The 12,606-nt window shown below is 49.7% G+C and overlaps 1 protein-coding gene and 1 long non-coding RNA gene across 2 annotated transcripts; both read right to left on the bottom strand.

Annotated features, from left to right (window-relative positions):
• Positions 1-651: 651 nt before the first annotated feature.
• LOC135366285 (uncharacterized) lies at positions 652-4,507 on the bottom strand. Its single transcript, XR_010414131.1, has 8 exons — positions 4,325-4,507; positions 3,998-4,276; positions 3,666-3,949; positions 3,007-3,617; positions 2,680-2,958; positions 2,353-2,631; positions 2,213-2,304; positions 652-2,151 (listed from the first exon to the last, which is right to left on the bottom strand). It is a non-coding gene; the product is annotated as an uncharacterized LOC135366285 (long non-coding RNA).
• Positions 4,508-8,749: 4,242 nt separating this feature from the next.
• LOC135366286 (uncharacterized) lies at positions 8,750-12,312 on the bottom strand. The gene is made up of 3 exons (XM_064598960.1): positions 12,129-12,312; positions 10,393-10,540; positions 8,750-8,996 (listed from the first exon to the last, which is right to left on the bottom strand). The coding sequence occupies exons 1-3, from the start codon at positions 12,188-12,190 to the stop codon at positions 8,796-8,798; spliced, it is 411 nt and encodes a 136-aa protein (XP_064455030.1). The 5' UTR covers positions 12,191-12,312; the 3' UTR covers positions 8,750-8,795.
• Between the last annotated feature and the right edge of the window lie 294 nt (positions 12,313-12,606).

Here is a 12,606-nt window from a genome sequence, read left to right on the forward strand (position 1 = left end):
GAACCCACTACCCCGAGCTCCGTTCCTCGTCCCCAGCGGTTTACCCACTGAGCTATCCCGCCCGAGAGACAACCTGTCTTATTCCAAATAAATATTTGCTCGAGAAAAAGAAAAAAGAACAACCAGGAATCGAACCCCAGCTCACGGATGCCGTGAACGGCAACACATTACTGGCACCAGATGGCTGAGATACGCTTTCCATCGTAACAGCGATCATTCCACCGTTATTTATCTATACTGCAGGCTCGACAGGAGCCCAAGCAGGAGTGAACACAACCTCGGCCCGTGTGCATAAAGGTTGAGGGCAGTGCTTTGAGACCGCTGCACGTGCGGGAAGCGCTGCCGAACCTGTTAAGATTGAATCTGAGACTCGAACTCAACCTTTATGGAAACGGACTGAACAGGGCCAGTTTGCATAAAAGTTGAGTTCGAGTCTCAGACTCTATGTCAACAGCTTCTCAACGGCAGCGCGTGCTCAAAGCACTGCCAATACTATGGAGGGTGAGCTGGAATGGATAAATTTGAAGATTGAGTTATAGTTGAATCTGAGGTTCAAAATGGGACCTGGCGAGTAGCGTAGGTCCCAGATATCTATAAACAAGAAAAGCAAGCTTTGGTAGGGCGGGGTGTGAACCATAAAACAGCGTTTATTGCAACACTTCATATTATAATACATCATACAGAACTTTCATAACAAAAAGGAAATACATACATATATATATAAATGAAACTAAACCCAAGTCACAACCTGACCACCCACACACGGCCAATAATGGGCAAAGCCGCCCACAGCAAAACCTGCGATGGGGACGCTTTGCAAAGCCAACGCACAAAACCAGCATCAAGCACCAGGAACGACTGACGAGAAACTAATTAGATGTAACCCAAGGGACTGGAGTGTCCCTTGCACACTCGCAGCAGTTCCATATGAAAATTGACGTGCCACACACCGACAACCACACCAGACCTCGAAAACTGGATACTGGAAGAGCCAAACCTCCCCGAAGCGAAACCACGAAAACCAGGGCACCAGGACCTAATGGAACGAGCCAAACTGAAACAAACCAAGTCAGTGCACACCTTCACAGAGACAACCACAAAACTCAACATATTGCGGCTCCCAGTTGTCAACTACAGCCACGATGGGAATCCCGCCCGCCAAAGTATCCACAAATATTACCCCACTACACGATATAGTACTCTGCAGAAGAAAAGACACAACACCCCCTTCACCCAGGCCAAAATGTTTATCATTGATATGTTGTGTAACTTTCCTTTAATAAGGTGTATAGTGTGTACTCAGACGCTAGGTGCACAGCAAGTACAGCCACACTTATGTCTTCCTTGCAGCTTCTTCGTGACAGTGGTAGTCAGTGGCGTGGCTGGGGGGTTCAAACCCCCTGAACTGTACCATTGGTAGTGCATTCGGGGAAAGGGTTAAATCCTCCTCCCCCATGTGAAGCTTCCACAGAGCGTCGGAGCGTGCCTTCAGGGAAAAAATACGAAGCATCATCTCTGTAACACGGAAACTCTGGAAATTTGTCCAATGTACAGTCTATTCAGCCTGTCATGAGTATACGTGTTAGCTAAAACAATAACGCTTGAACATTTCACAAAAAGCATGGTTTCATTAAATCCACAGCAGGACGAGCGCATCTATATCTCTTGCCTCTTGTCACTCCAGATCCCTGATGCACTGGATACGAAACAATGTGGTTATGCAAACTGAAATCGTACTAAACTGCCAATATTATATATACTTTATCGGGGAAACATCGACATACGAAAGGAATAGAATCCACGGCTTCACCTTCTGGTGCTTCCATAGACAGAGAAGGGCATGGTACAGATATCGTCAGGCACGAGCAACACTTCAACACGACCAGAAGCTGAGAGCACCCGCATCTGCTGGTCTCAGCATCACACAAGTGGGCTGCGGTCGTACTGGACCTGCAGAGAATGAGAAGCAGGCAAAGACCAGGAATAAGCAGCAAGAGCCACGGCTACACCTGCTGTGGGTTCCAGACAGAGAAGTGCACGAAACAGGTATCACTGGGCGTGAAAGACACTTCCCCAACACAAGCAGAAGCTGCGAGCACCTGCATACTGCTGGTCTCAGTATCAGAGAGGTAGACTGCGGTCGTACAGGACCTGTTGAGAATGAGAAGCAGGCTAATAACCAGGAACAAGGAATGGAATCCAATCTCTTCACCTTCTCGTGATTCCATAGAAGGAGAAGGACATGCAAAAGACATTGTCAGGCACTAGCGACACTTCCTCAACACGAGCAGCAGCTGCAAGGACCTGCAGAGAATGAGAAGTAGGCCAACACCACAGGGGTCATGGCTTCACCTGCTATGGCTTCCAGGCAGAGAAGTGCATGGAACAGAAGCGAACGACACTTCCACAACACCAGTAGAAGCTGCGGGCACCTGCGTCTGCTGGTCTCAGTATCGGAGAGGTGAACAGCAGTCATACAGGACCTGTTGAGAATGAGGACCAATAACCAGGAACAAGGAATAGAATCCAATCGCTTCACCTTCTCGTGCTTCCATAGACGAAGAAGGACATACAACATACATCGTCAGGCACGAGCGACACTTCCTCAACACGAGCAGCAGCTGCAAGGACCTGCAGAGAATGAGAAGTAGGCCAACACCAGAGGGGTCATGGCTTCACCTGCTATGGCTTCCAGGCAGAGAAGTGCATGGAACAGAAGCGAACGACACTTCCACAACACCAGTAGAAGCTGCGGGCACCTGCGTCTGCTGGTCTCAGTATCAGAGAGGTGAAGAGCAGTCATACAGGACCTGTTGAGAATGAGGACCAATAACCAGGAACAAGGAATAGAATCCAATCGCTTCACCTTCTCGTGCTTCCATAGACGAAGAAGGACATACAACATACATCGTCAGGCACGAGCGACACTTCCTCAACACGAGCAGCAGCTGCAAGGACCTGCAGAGAATGAGAAGTAGGCCAACACCAGAGGGGTCATGGCTTCACCTGCTATGGCTTCCAGGCAGAGAAGTGCATGGAACAGATGCGAACGACACTTCCACAACACCAGTAGAAGCTGCGGGCACCTGCGTCTGCTGGTCTCAGTATCAGAGAGGTGAAGAGCAGTCGTACAGGACCTGTTGAGAATGAGAAGCAGGCCAATAACCAGGAACACGGAATAGAATCCAATCGCTTCACCTTCTCGTGCTTCCATAGACGAAGAAGGACATGCAACATACATCGTCAGGCACGAGCGACACTTCCTCAACACGAGCAGCAGCTGCAAGGACCTGCAGAGAATGAGAAGTAGGCCAACACCAGAGGGGTCATGGCTTCACCTGCTATGGCTTCCAGGCAGAGAAGTGCATGGAACAGATGCGAACGACACTTCCACAACACCAGTAGAAGCTGCGGGCACCTGCGTCTGCTGGTCTCAGTATCAGAGAGGTGAAGAGCAGTCATACAGGACCTGTTGAGAATGAGGACCAATAACCAGGAACAAGGAATAGAATCCAATCGCTTCACCTTCTCGTGCTTCCATAGACGAAGAAGGACATACAACATACATCGTCAGGCACGAGCGACACTTCCTCAACACGAGCAGCAGCTGCAAGGACCTGCAGAGAATGAGAAGTAGGCCAACACCAGAGGGGTCATGGCTTCACCTGCTATGGCTTCCAGGCAGAGAAGTGCATGGAACAGATGCGAACGACACTTCCACAACACCAGTAGAAGCTGCGGGCACCTGCGTCTGCTGGTCTCAGTATCAGAGAGGTGAAGAGCAGTCGTACAGGACCTGTTGAGAATGAGAAGCAGGCCAATAACCAGGAACACGGAATAGAATCCAATCGCTTCACCTTCTCGTGCTTCCATAGACGAAGAAGGACATGCAACATACATCGTCAGGCACGAGCGACACTTCCTCAACACGAGCAGCAGCTGCAAGGACCTGCAGAGAATGAGAAGTAGGCCAACACCAGAGGGGTCATGGCTTCACCTGCTATGGCTTCCAGGCAGAGAAGTGCATGGAACAGAAGCGAACGACACTTCCACAACACCAGTAGAAGCTGCGGCCACCTGCGTCTGCTGGTCTCAGTATCAGAGAGGTGAACAGCAGTCGTACAGGACCTGTTGAGAATGAGGACCAATAACCAGGAACAAGGAATAGAATCCAATCGCTTCACCTTCTCGTGCTTCCATAGACGAAGAAGGACATACAACATACATCGTCAGGCACGAGCGACACTTCCTCAACACGAGCAGCAGCTGCAAGGACCTGCAGAGAATGAGAAGTAGGCCAACACCAGAGGGGTCATGGCTTCACCTGCTATGGCTTCCAGGCAGAGAAGTGCATGGAACAGATGCGAACGACACTTCCACAACACCAGTAGAAGCTGCGGGCACCTGCGTCTGCTGGTCTCAGTATCAGAGAGGTGAAGAGCAGTCGTACAGGACCTGTTGAGAATGAGAAGCAGGCCAATAACCAGGAACACGGAATAGAATCCAATCGCTTCACCTTCTCGTGCTTCCATAGACGAAGAAGGACCTGCAACATACATCGTCAGGCACGAGCGACACTTCCTCAACACGAGCAGCAGCTGCAAGGACCTGCAGAGAATGAGAAGTAGGCCAACACCAGAGGGGTCATGGCTTCACCTGCTATGGCTTCCAGGCAGAGAAGTGCATGGAACAGAAGCGAACGACACTTCCACAACACCAGTAGAAGCTGCGGCCACCTGCGTCTGCTGGTCTCAGTATCAGAGAGGTGAACAGCAGTCGTACAGGACCTGTTGAGAATGAGAAGCAGGCCAATAACCAGGAACACGGAATAGAATCCAATCGCTTCACCTTCTCGTGCTTCCATAGACGAAGAAGGACATGCAACATACATCGTCAGGCACGAGCGACACTTCCTCAACACGAGCAGCAGCTGCAAGGACCTGCAGAGAATGAGAAGTAGGCCAACACCAGAGGGGTCATGGCTTCACCTGCTATGGCTTCCAGGCAGAGAAGTGCATGGAACAGAAGCGAACGACACTTCCACAACACCAGTAGAAGCTGCGGCCACCTGCGTCTGCTGGTCTCAGTATCAGAGAGGTGAACAGCAGTCGTACAGGACCTGTTGAGAATGAGAAGCAGGCCAATAACCAGGAACACGGAATAGAATCCAATCGCTTCACCTTCTCGTGCTTCCATAGACGAAGAAGGACATGCAACATACATCGTCAGGCACGAGCGACACTTCCTCAACACGAGCAGCAGCTGCAAGGACCTGCAGAGAATGAGAAGTAGGCCAACACCAGAGGGGTCATGGCTTCACCTGCTATGGCTTCCAGGCAGAGAAGTGCATGGAACAGATGCGAACGACACTTCCACAACACCAGTAGAAGCTGCGGGCACCTGCGTCTGCTGGTCTCAGTATCAGAGAGGTGAAGAGCAGTCGTACAGGACCTGTTGAGAATGAGAAGCAGGCCAATAACCAGGAACACGGAATAGAATCCAATCGCTTCACCTTCTCGTGCTTCCATAGACGAAGAAGGACATGCAACATACATCGTCAGGCACGAGCGACACTTCCTCAACACGAGCAGCAGCTGCAAGGACCTGCAGAGAATGAGAAGTAGGCCAACACCAGAGGGGTCATGGCTTCACCTGCTATGGCTTCCAGGCAGAGAAGTGCATGGAACAGAAGCGAACGACACTTCCACAACACCAGTAGAAGCTGCGGCCACCTGCGTCTGCTGGTCTCAGTATCAGAGAGGTGAACAGCAGTCGTACAGGACCTGTTGAGAATGAGGACCAATAACCAGGAACAAGGAATAGAATCCAATCGCTTCACCTTCTCGTGCTTCCATAGACGAAGAAGGACATACAACATACATCGTCAGGCACGAGCGACACTTCCTCAACACGAGCAGCAGCTGCAAGGACCTGCAGAGAATGAGAAGTAGGCCAACACCAGAGGGGTCATGGCTTCACCTGCTATGGCTTCCAGGCAGAGAAGTGCATGGAACAGATGCGAACGACACTTCCACAACACCAGTAGAAGCTGCGGGCACCTGCGTCTGCTGGTCTCAGTATCAGAGAGGTGAAGAGCAGTCGTACAGGACCTGTTGAGAATGAGAAGCAGGCCAATAACCAGGAACAAGGAATAGAATCCAATCGCTTCACCTTCTCGTGCTTCCATAGACGAAGAAGGACATACAACATACATCGTCAGGCACGAGCGACACTTCCTCAACACGAGCAGCAGCTGCAAGGACCTGCAGAGAATGAGAAGTAGGCCAACACCAGAGGGGTCATGGCTTCACCTGCTATGGCTTCCAGGCAGAGAAGTGCATGGAACAGATGCGAACGACACTTCCACAACACCAGTAGAAGCTGCGGGCACCTGCGTCTGCTGGTCTCAGTATCAGAGAGGTGAAGAGCAGTCGTACAGGACCTGTTGAGAATGAGAAGCAGGCCAATAACCAGGAACAAGGAATAGAATCCAATCGCTTCACCTTCTCGTGCTTCCATAGACGAAGAAGGACATACAACATACATCGTCAGGCACGAGCGACACTTCCTCAACACGAGCAGCAGCTGCAAGGACCTGCAGAGAATGAGAAGTAGGCCAACACCAGAGGGGTCATGGCTTCACCTGCTATGGCTTCCAGGCAGAGAAGTGCATGGAACAGATGCGAACGACACTTCCACAACACCAGTAGAAGCTGCGGGCACCTGCGTCTGCTGGTCTCAGTATCAGAGAGGTGAAGAGCAGTCGTACAGGACCTGTTGAGAATGAGAAGCAGGCCAATAACCAGGAACAAGGAATAGAATCCAATCGCTTCACCTTCTCGTGCTTCCATAGACGAAGAAGGACATACAACATACATCGTCAGGCACGAGCGACACTTCCTCAACACGAGCAGCAGCTGCAAGGACCTGCAGAGAATGAGAAGTAGGCCAACACCAGAGGGGTCATGGCTTCACCTGCTATGGCTTCCAGGCAGAGAAGTGCATGGAACAGAAGCGAACGACACTTCCACAACACCAGTAGAAGCTGCGGCCACCTGCGTCTGCTGGTCTCAGTCATCACACAGATGAATGAATGATGACTCCACAGAAGTCATCTAATATTGTTGTATTTAAAAATGGAATAGCAAAACCAGTGAACAAGAATTACCAAGTCTCATTATTTCTAAGTCTACAAATTTCTTTACTAGTTTGAACAAACATAACAAAATACAGTTAACGTTTCGGGTCCCATTCGGGTCCCATCATCAGAATGGCGCTGTCCTGGTCGTCACCGGGTATTTACGTAGAAGAGGAGCGTAGCATTCTGGGAGGGGGGCCTGGTTGTCGATTGATAGCTTCTTTTGTTTTCTTTATGTGCCGTGACTCCAGCTGTCCCCTCACCCCCCATTTGTTCTTTTTCGCCAGAATGCATGGGTTGTCAAGGTCTAACACGTGTCTAACAGATGTCTACTCCCGGCAATTGGACTATATTCGTCTACAAATTTTCTCGTCTCTACTGTGAACTCCTTCAACAGACTCAGAAGCTCAGACTCAGCTACTAAACGGCTAACAATTGCAAACGTAAGTTGATTGGCTATCGTGTGTGCACAACACGAGGCGTACACTTACTCACCCGGACTTTTTCAGCGTGCGGGAGAAATTTTGTTCGTAATTTCGAAATTTTATTTTTGGTATTCATGCTGGAGGTCTTGGGAAACATTTCCGGAATCGCCAAAGGATTTTTTTAGAGAGACAATCATGCACGCCTCCCTAGTTAGGGTCGCACTTTTCCAGGCTAAACCAGATTGCTACCTGACTTCTAAACACGTGTCACGTATTATTTGCACCATTTGGTGGCAATTTGCACGCTGGATCTTTCGGAAATGCGTTAGCATAGCCCCTTCGTTCCTTCTTTTGCTTACCGTTCTCTCGTGATATTCTTTTGTTCCTTTTTTACTTACGTTGTGGACATCAGTCTCGGCAGCCCGTCGCTGTCGATCACATTGTTTTCCTTGACCAAGAGGCCCAAATTGGTACTTTATTCAACTGTTTTCCTGCGTCGCGTTGTTGCCCGGCAATCTTACTTGGTTCGCACTTGAAACTTCCCCCCACACACCCGCGCTCTCCGACTTGCCCGCGCATCCGGCACGCCGCCAACATCGTCCTCCGCCTGGCTCGCGCTACCGTCTGCACGCCTGTCCACAGATAGATACCGCCGTTTTTCCTTCGCCGTGACCCTTCTAATGCTTACGCATTAATATTTCAGTGCAACAGTATGCAATGCGAAGCACATTTGATGCTAGTACATGTAACGATGTCACTATAAATCGTTGACTAATATGCGCGCATTAACTCAGGGGAGCAGCACCTGACCCCGCTTCTCCCGAATCCGGGAAAGGCATTTCACCGAAAAGGTCAGACCCTACATAGTATGCCTGCACGAGTCATTAACATAAACCCAACTGTGGAAAAGTGGAAAATTCCGCGATTTATCTAAGGTAAAAGCATCAGCGAAAGCCAACCAGCATCACTGACAGATCATGTCGTTCCCAGCGGGTAACGAAGCGCAAGATTTGGTATGTCCGTGTGGATATGGTAGATTCCTACCGACATGTCGCTGCCATTCTGAGTAACAAACTATTCGCTCGACACACTGCTAGTGCCGTGTTCACCCGTTGGTTACATGCATTAGAAGTTGTCAGCGACCTCAGCCGACGACTCGTTAAAATTCCCCTTAAAGTACGCCAAATGGATAAAACGAGACTTTTATTACAGACAATTGAGGACAGGAAAAACTAGCATGGGATACGTTGTCCCTTTACACAGCACAGCCTATTTGGATACTGGGGACCGACGTCTATGGGTTCCTGGTCACAGACAGCAACGCTCGTATGAAGTGTGCCGTTCACACCGTCCATCCCAGTAAGCGTACACAGGAACTGGTCTAAACTCGTACCGTTGGGTCGCCCAGACAGGTCATCCACAAACTTGGACATCTGATAAGAGGCCAAAAACTACAATCAGTCGCAGGCAGTGAACGTCACTTTCAAACTAAGCCGTTCAGATGAACAAGAACACTCGTCGAAATTATGATTGAGGTTCTGTACATGTATTTGAGGTAATCACGAGTGATTTAAGTACAATCGTGCGGCGCTTACTCAGCCGCCTTACAGGATATGATCCAAGTAATGGCTTCGAGCAGTACTGGGTACCGACGGACTACACACTCATATGCAGAGGCGTCGCCACCCTATATAGCGCGGGAGCGCGTGGCCTGCTTGCATGCCAGCGCCGCCTTGTGTCGATGATGGGGCGTGCTGGGGGTGGAGACTCTGGGATGGATAGTGGCTGTTCCCTTTGTAGCGGGCGGTGACGTTGCGCCACCTAGCCAAGGGGCCCTAGCCACCTGGGGGCCTGGTGCACAAGCGCCCCCTCTCGACAGGGGCACGGCAAGCACGCACGGATCACCTACTCGGATCTGCAGACACTTCAGCGATAAGAAAATCAGTATACGAGGAAAAATATCAGTTTCTTTGGAGTATTTTCTTCCACGCAAACCCGTTACCAAATCTTTCCTCAGCACCATGAAACAAAAACAAAAACAAAAAAAAAATCTGATAGCACATATCGTAGTGAACAGAATGCTCAGAGCAAACATGGGTGAGCCTACAGTGTTTGCATATGTCTCAATATTGTGCCCCTCAAGCTCGCCCTCCCGCAAACCGGCATTTGGATAAAGCGTGGTAGATAACGCTCACGCGCGGTTATTGTGCCTGTTTTGAGAGTTCGTCAGCAGGTGATCCATTCGTACCATGCCGATTACCCTGAGCTCAACCGATCGAGAGGAGGTGCTCGTGTACTATGGTCTTAGCATCGGTCACGGTGGCATGGGTCTTAGAACCTCCACCTCAGCATCGACGCAAGGCGACGCTGGCATGCAAGCAGGTCACGCGCTCCCGCGCTACGGTTAAGGGTGGCGACGCTTCTACAACGAGTGCAAAAATTTGGACGAAAACTTTCACTATATGCGAAATTTATCTCGTACAGCACGCCCTCAAAGAAATCTCTTCGTCGAATTACCATATATTTTAAGTTTCGCGTTGTCCTGAGTTTGGAGCACGCACCCAGCCTACGCTGCATCGTGTGAACTGCGTTCCAGCAAAAGCCCACACGGCAAACTAGCATTTTTCTAACACTCAACTTCAGAGCTTGTCAGTGCGTTCGACGCCAAGGATTGCTTCTCCGCAGAGACAGCACCGTCACTGTCGTTGTGACGCTTTTAGCAAATAACCGCGGTTTTTCCACTGTCCCGTTGGCGTCGGTATAATGAGTTTACTTCTAAGGTGCCCGGCATTATTGTATTCGACCCGAACGGATGCGAAAGGAACGTACCTGTTCGGTGCACCACTCTGTACAGACTCCGTGGTCCGCATCGGTGCAGAGACTTCCCAGCACCACGGTGCTTTCCTTCATCAATTCCGTCCGCTTTCCATCTTGATCCAGGTACAAGTAACAGAAACAATCGTTCCCTTCCTGGCATCTGCCATAGAAAAAACAGAAGAGGCTGCTATAAGCAACATGTATACACATTTCACTGCTTGTCGAGAACCAACTTGACTATGCAAGACAATAGAGAATAACATAGATGGGTAGAAATCAGCGAACCGGTAGAGATGTAGGAAGGGAGTTGCCTTCAGGACAGAAGCCGCCGAGAGGTAGAGAATAACAGTAACTTTACGTCCTTAGCACGCTATGAACATGAGCGACGGTCCCTGGATCAGTTTTTTTGCCCACCTGAGGCTTTCTTGACGTGCACTGGAAACCTCGAATCTGACGTCACACTCCGAGGACGACCCGTCACTTAGGGTCAGATTGACAAAAATCGTTTTTGCCAATTTTTTCGCTGTGGATGGATATGGCTCGGAGGCGTTCAATGTTGAAATAAAGCAGATATACTATTCTCTTTCTGCGTCTCAATATGAGCAGCACAAGCCGCAATATCTCCTCACTCCCCAAGCAGCTCAAGGTATGAAAACAATGTAAGGGGCTGCATGGATGGCAGGTGTCTTATCAGTGCGGTGAAATTCTTTCCCAGAACTGTTCACAAAATAAACAACCTCGATGTACATGTCTACCGCTATGCTCTCGCACTTTCAGTAGATAGTCCTTGTTGGGTTGCTATATCGGGCACCGCGAACAAAGGATGAGGTTAACCAGAATTGTGGAGGACACAGAAATGTGAGGCTTCTCGATACCGTTATCAAAAGATAGCGGCAGTAGACTGACAATGCCTGTCACGGTCGCCGACCCCCTGCTGTCGGCAAGCATCTGATATGAGATACGGGAATCATATTGGTCTCCCGCATTCAGTGGCTACAGCCTCATCCCACCATCGGATCGAAGCATGACGTCCAATCAGGGGTTCTATTCAGGACCACGACATACAGCGGCTCGCTTCATAATCATCAAGTGTAGTACTTTGGGTTCCCACACGAGCTCGTACAACTACACCCGTCGAAGGGATAACTTAGTTCAGCCTGCAGTATGAAAGCCCGCTGCAATTTTTTTTTTAGTACTGGTAAGATAAGAATGAGATGGGGGAACGCTCGTATCTGAAGATTTTTTTGAATCAATCTGAAGTTGTATTCGTCGTAGGCTTCACTGTCTCAGCAATCACTAGGTTTCGTCTCTCGAGTTGATTGGTGATTAAGTTAACCAGAGTTCGCAGTCACGGCATGAACGGCTGCAAGTGAGACCTACGTGAAGGTGCATTTGAGTTAAAAGACAGACGAAAAAGGGACACGTGGACGTTTAGCTCCGTGTCCAACGGAAACCTCCAGGATGGGACATTGCTTCTGTAAGAATAATTGCTGCTACATTGCTCCCGCACTTTGATGTAGCATTCTACATCCTGGAACGATCTTTCTGTCTTCGACACTTCATTCTTAGAGCACTTGCAAAGCCACCGAGGGCAGCACTGAGGAATTGCCTCAACGTTCGTGCAAGAGAACCCGGAGGTTTCGAGGAAAATTTCGAGGAAAGGTTTCGAGGAGGCAACAAAAATTTAAAGCAGCGATCCATCGCGAACAGCGCCAGAATGTTTCGCAGACGACAGAACGGAGACTTACCTAACCATGAGAAGCGCGAAGAGAGCGAGCACGGCAGCGAGGCCCAGCATCTGATGTGTCATAGCGACGAATTGTCTCTGAAAAACACTGCCGAGCACCGATATCACCTGTTGGCGTCGAATGGCCCTGTTCCTTCTGGCACAGTGCTTCTAGTACGCAGGAAATTATGACGTCAGAGGGTTGCCCTACGTGGTACGCCCTCTGATTAGTTAGCTTTCACAACTCTAGTGACGATTGTGTGCAGCCTTATCGGCTGATAATGACACCGAGGGACAAGAGGGAGGGGTGATTCCTGCTTCCATTATCAGTGACCAATTATGGGTGATTTTTATCTGTAGGTTACCGCGAAAGTCTTTGGTGTTGGGTTTAAATGCATGGCGCTTTTCTGGGATTCCTTTTTGGGACGCTCCGTCAAGTTTTTTCGAGATATTCGTGGAGATATTCGACCGCAATTTACCCCACAAGATGCGACGCTGGA

This window comes from Ornithodoros turicata, chromosome 8, assembly GCF_037126465.1.
Source record: "Ornithodoros turicata isolate Travis chromosome 8, ASM3712646v1, whole genome shotgun sequence".
NCBI lineage: Eukaryota > Metazoa > Arthropoda > Arachnida > Ixodida > Argasidae > Ornithodoros > Ornithodoros turicata.

What these genes read in the sequence shown, in the direction of transcription:
- LOC135366286 (XM_064598960.1), bottom strand. Translation starts at nt 12,190, where the DNA reads ATGACACATCAGATGCTGGGCCTCGCTGCCGTGCTCGCTCTCTTCGCG. An exon ending in TTCGCGCTTCTCATGGTTAG is followed by an intron (nt 10,541 to 12,128) that starts GTAAGTCTCCGT and finishes TTTCTATGGCAG; the next exon opens with ATGCCAGGAAGGGAACGATT. An exon ending in CAGAGTGGTGCACCGAACAG is followed by an intron (nt 8,997 to 10,392) that starts GTACGTTCCTTT and finishes GCCTCTTATCAG; the next exon opens with ATGTCCAAGTTTGTGGATGA.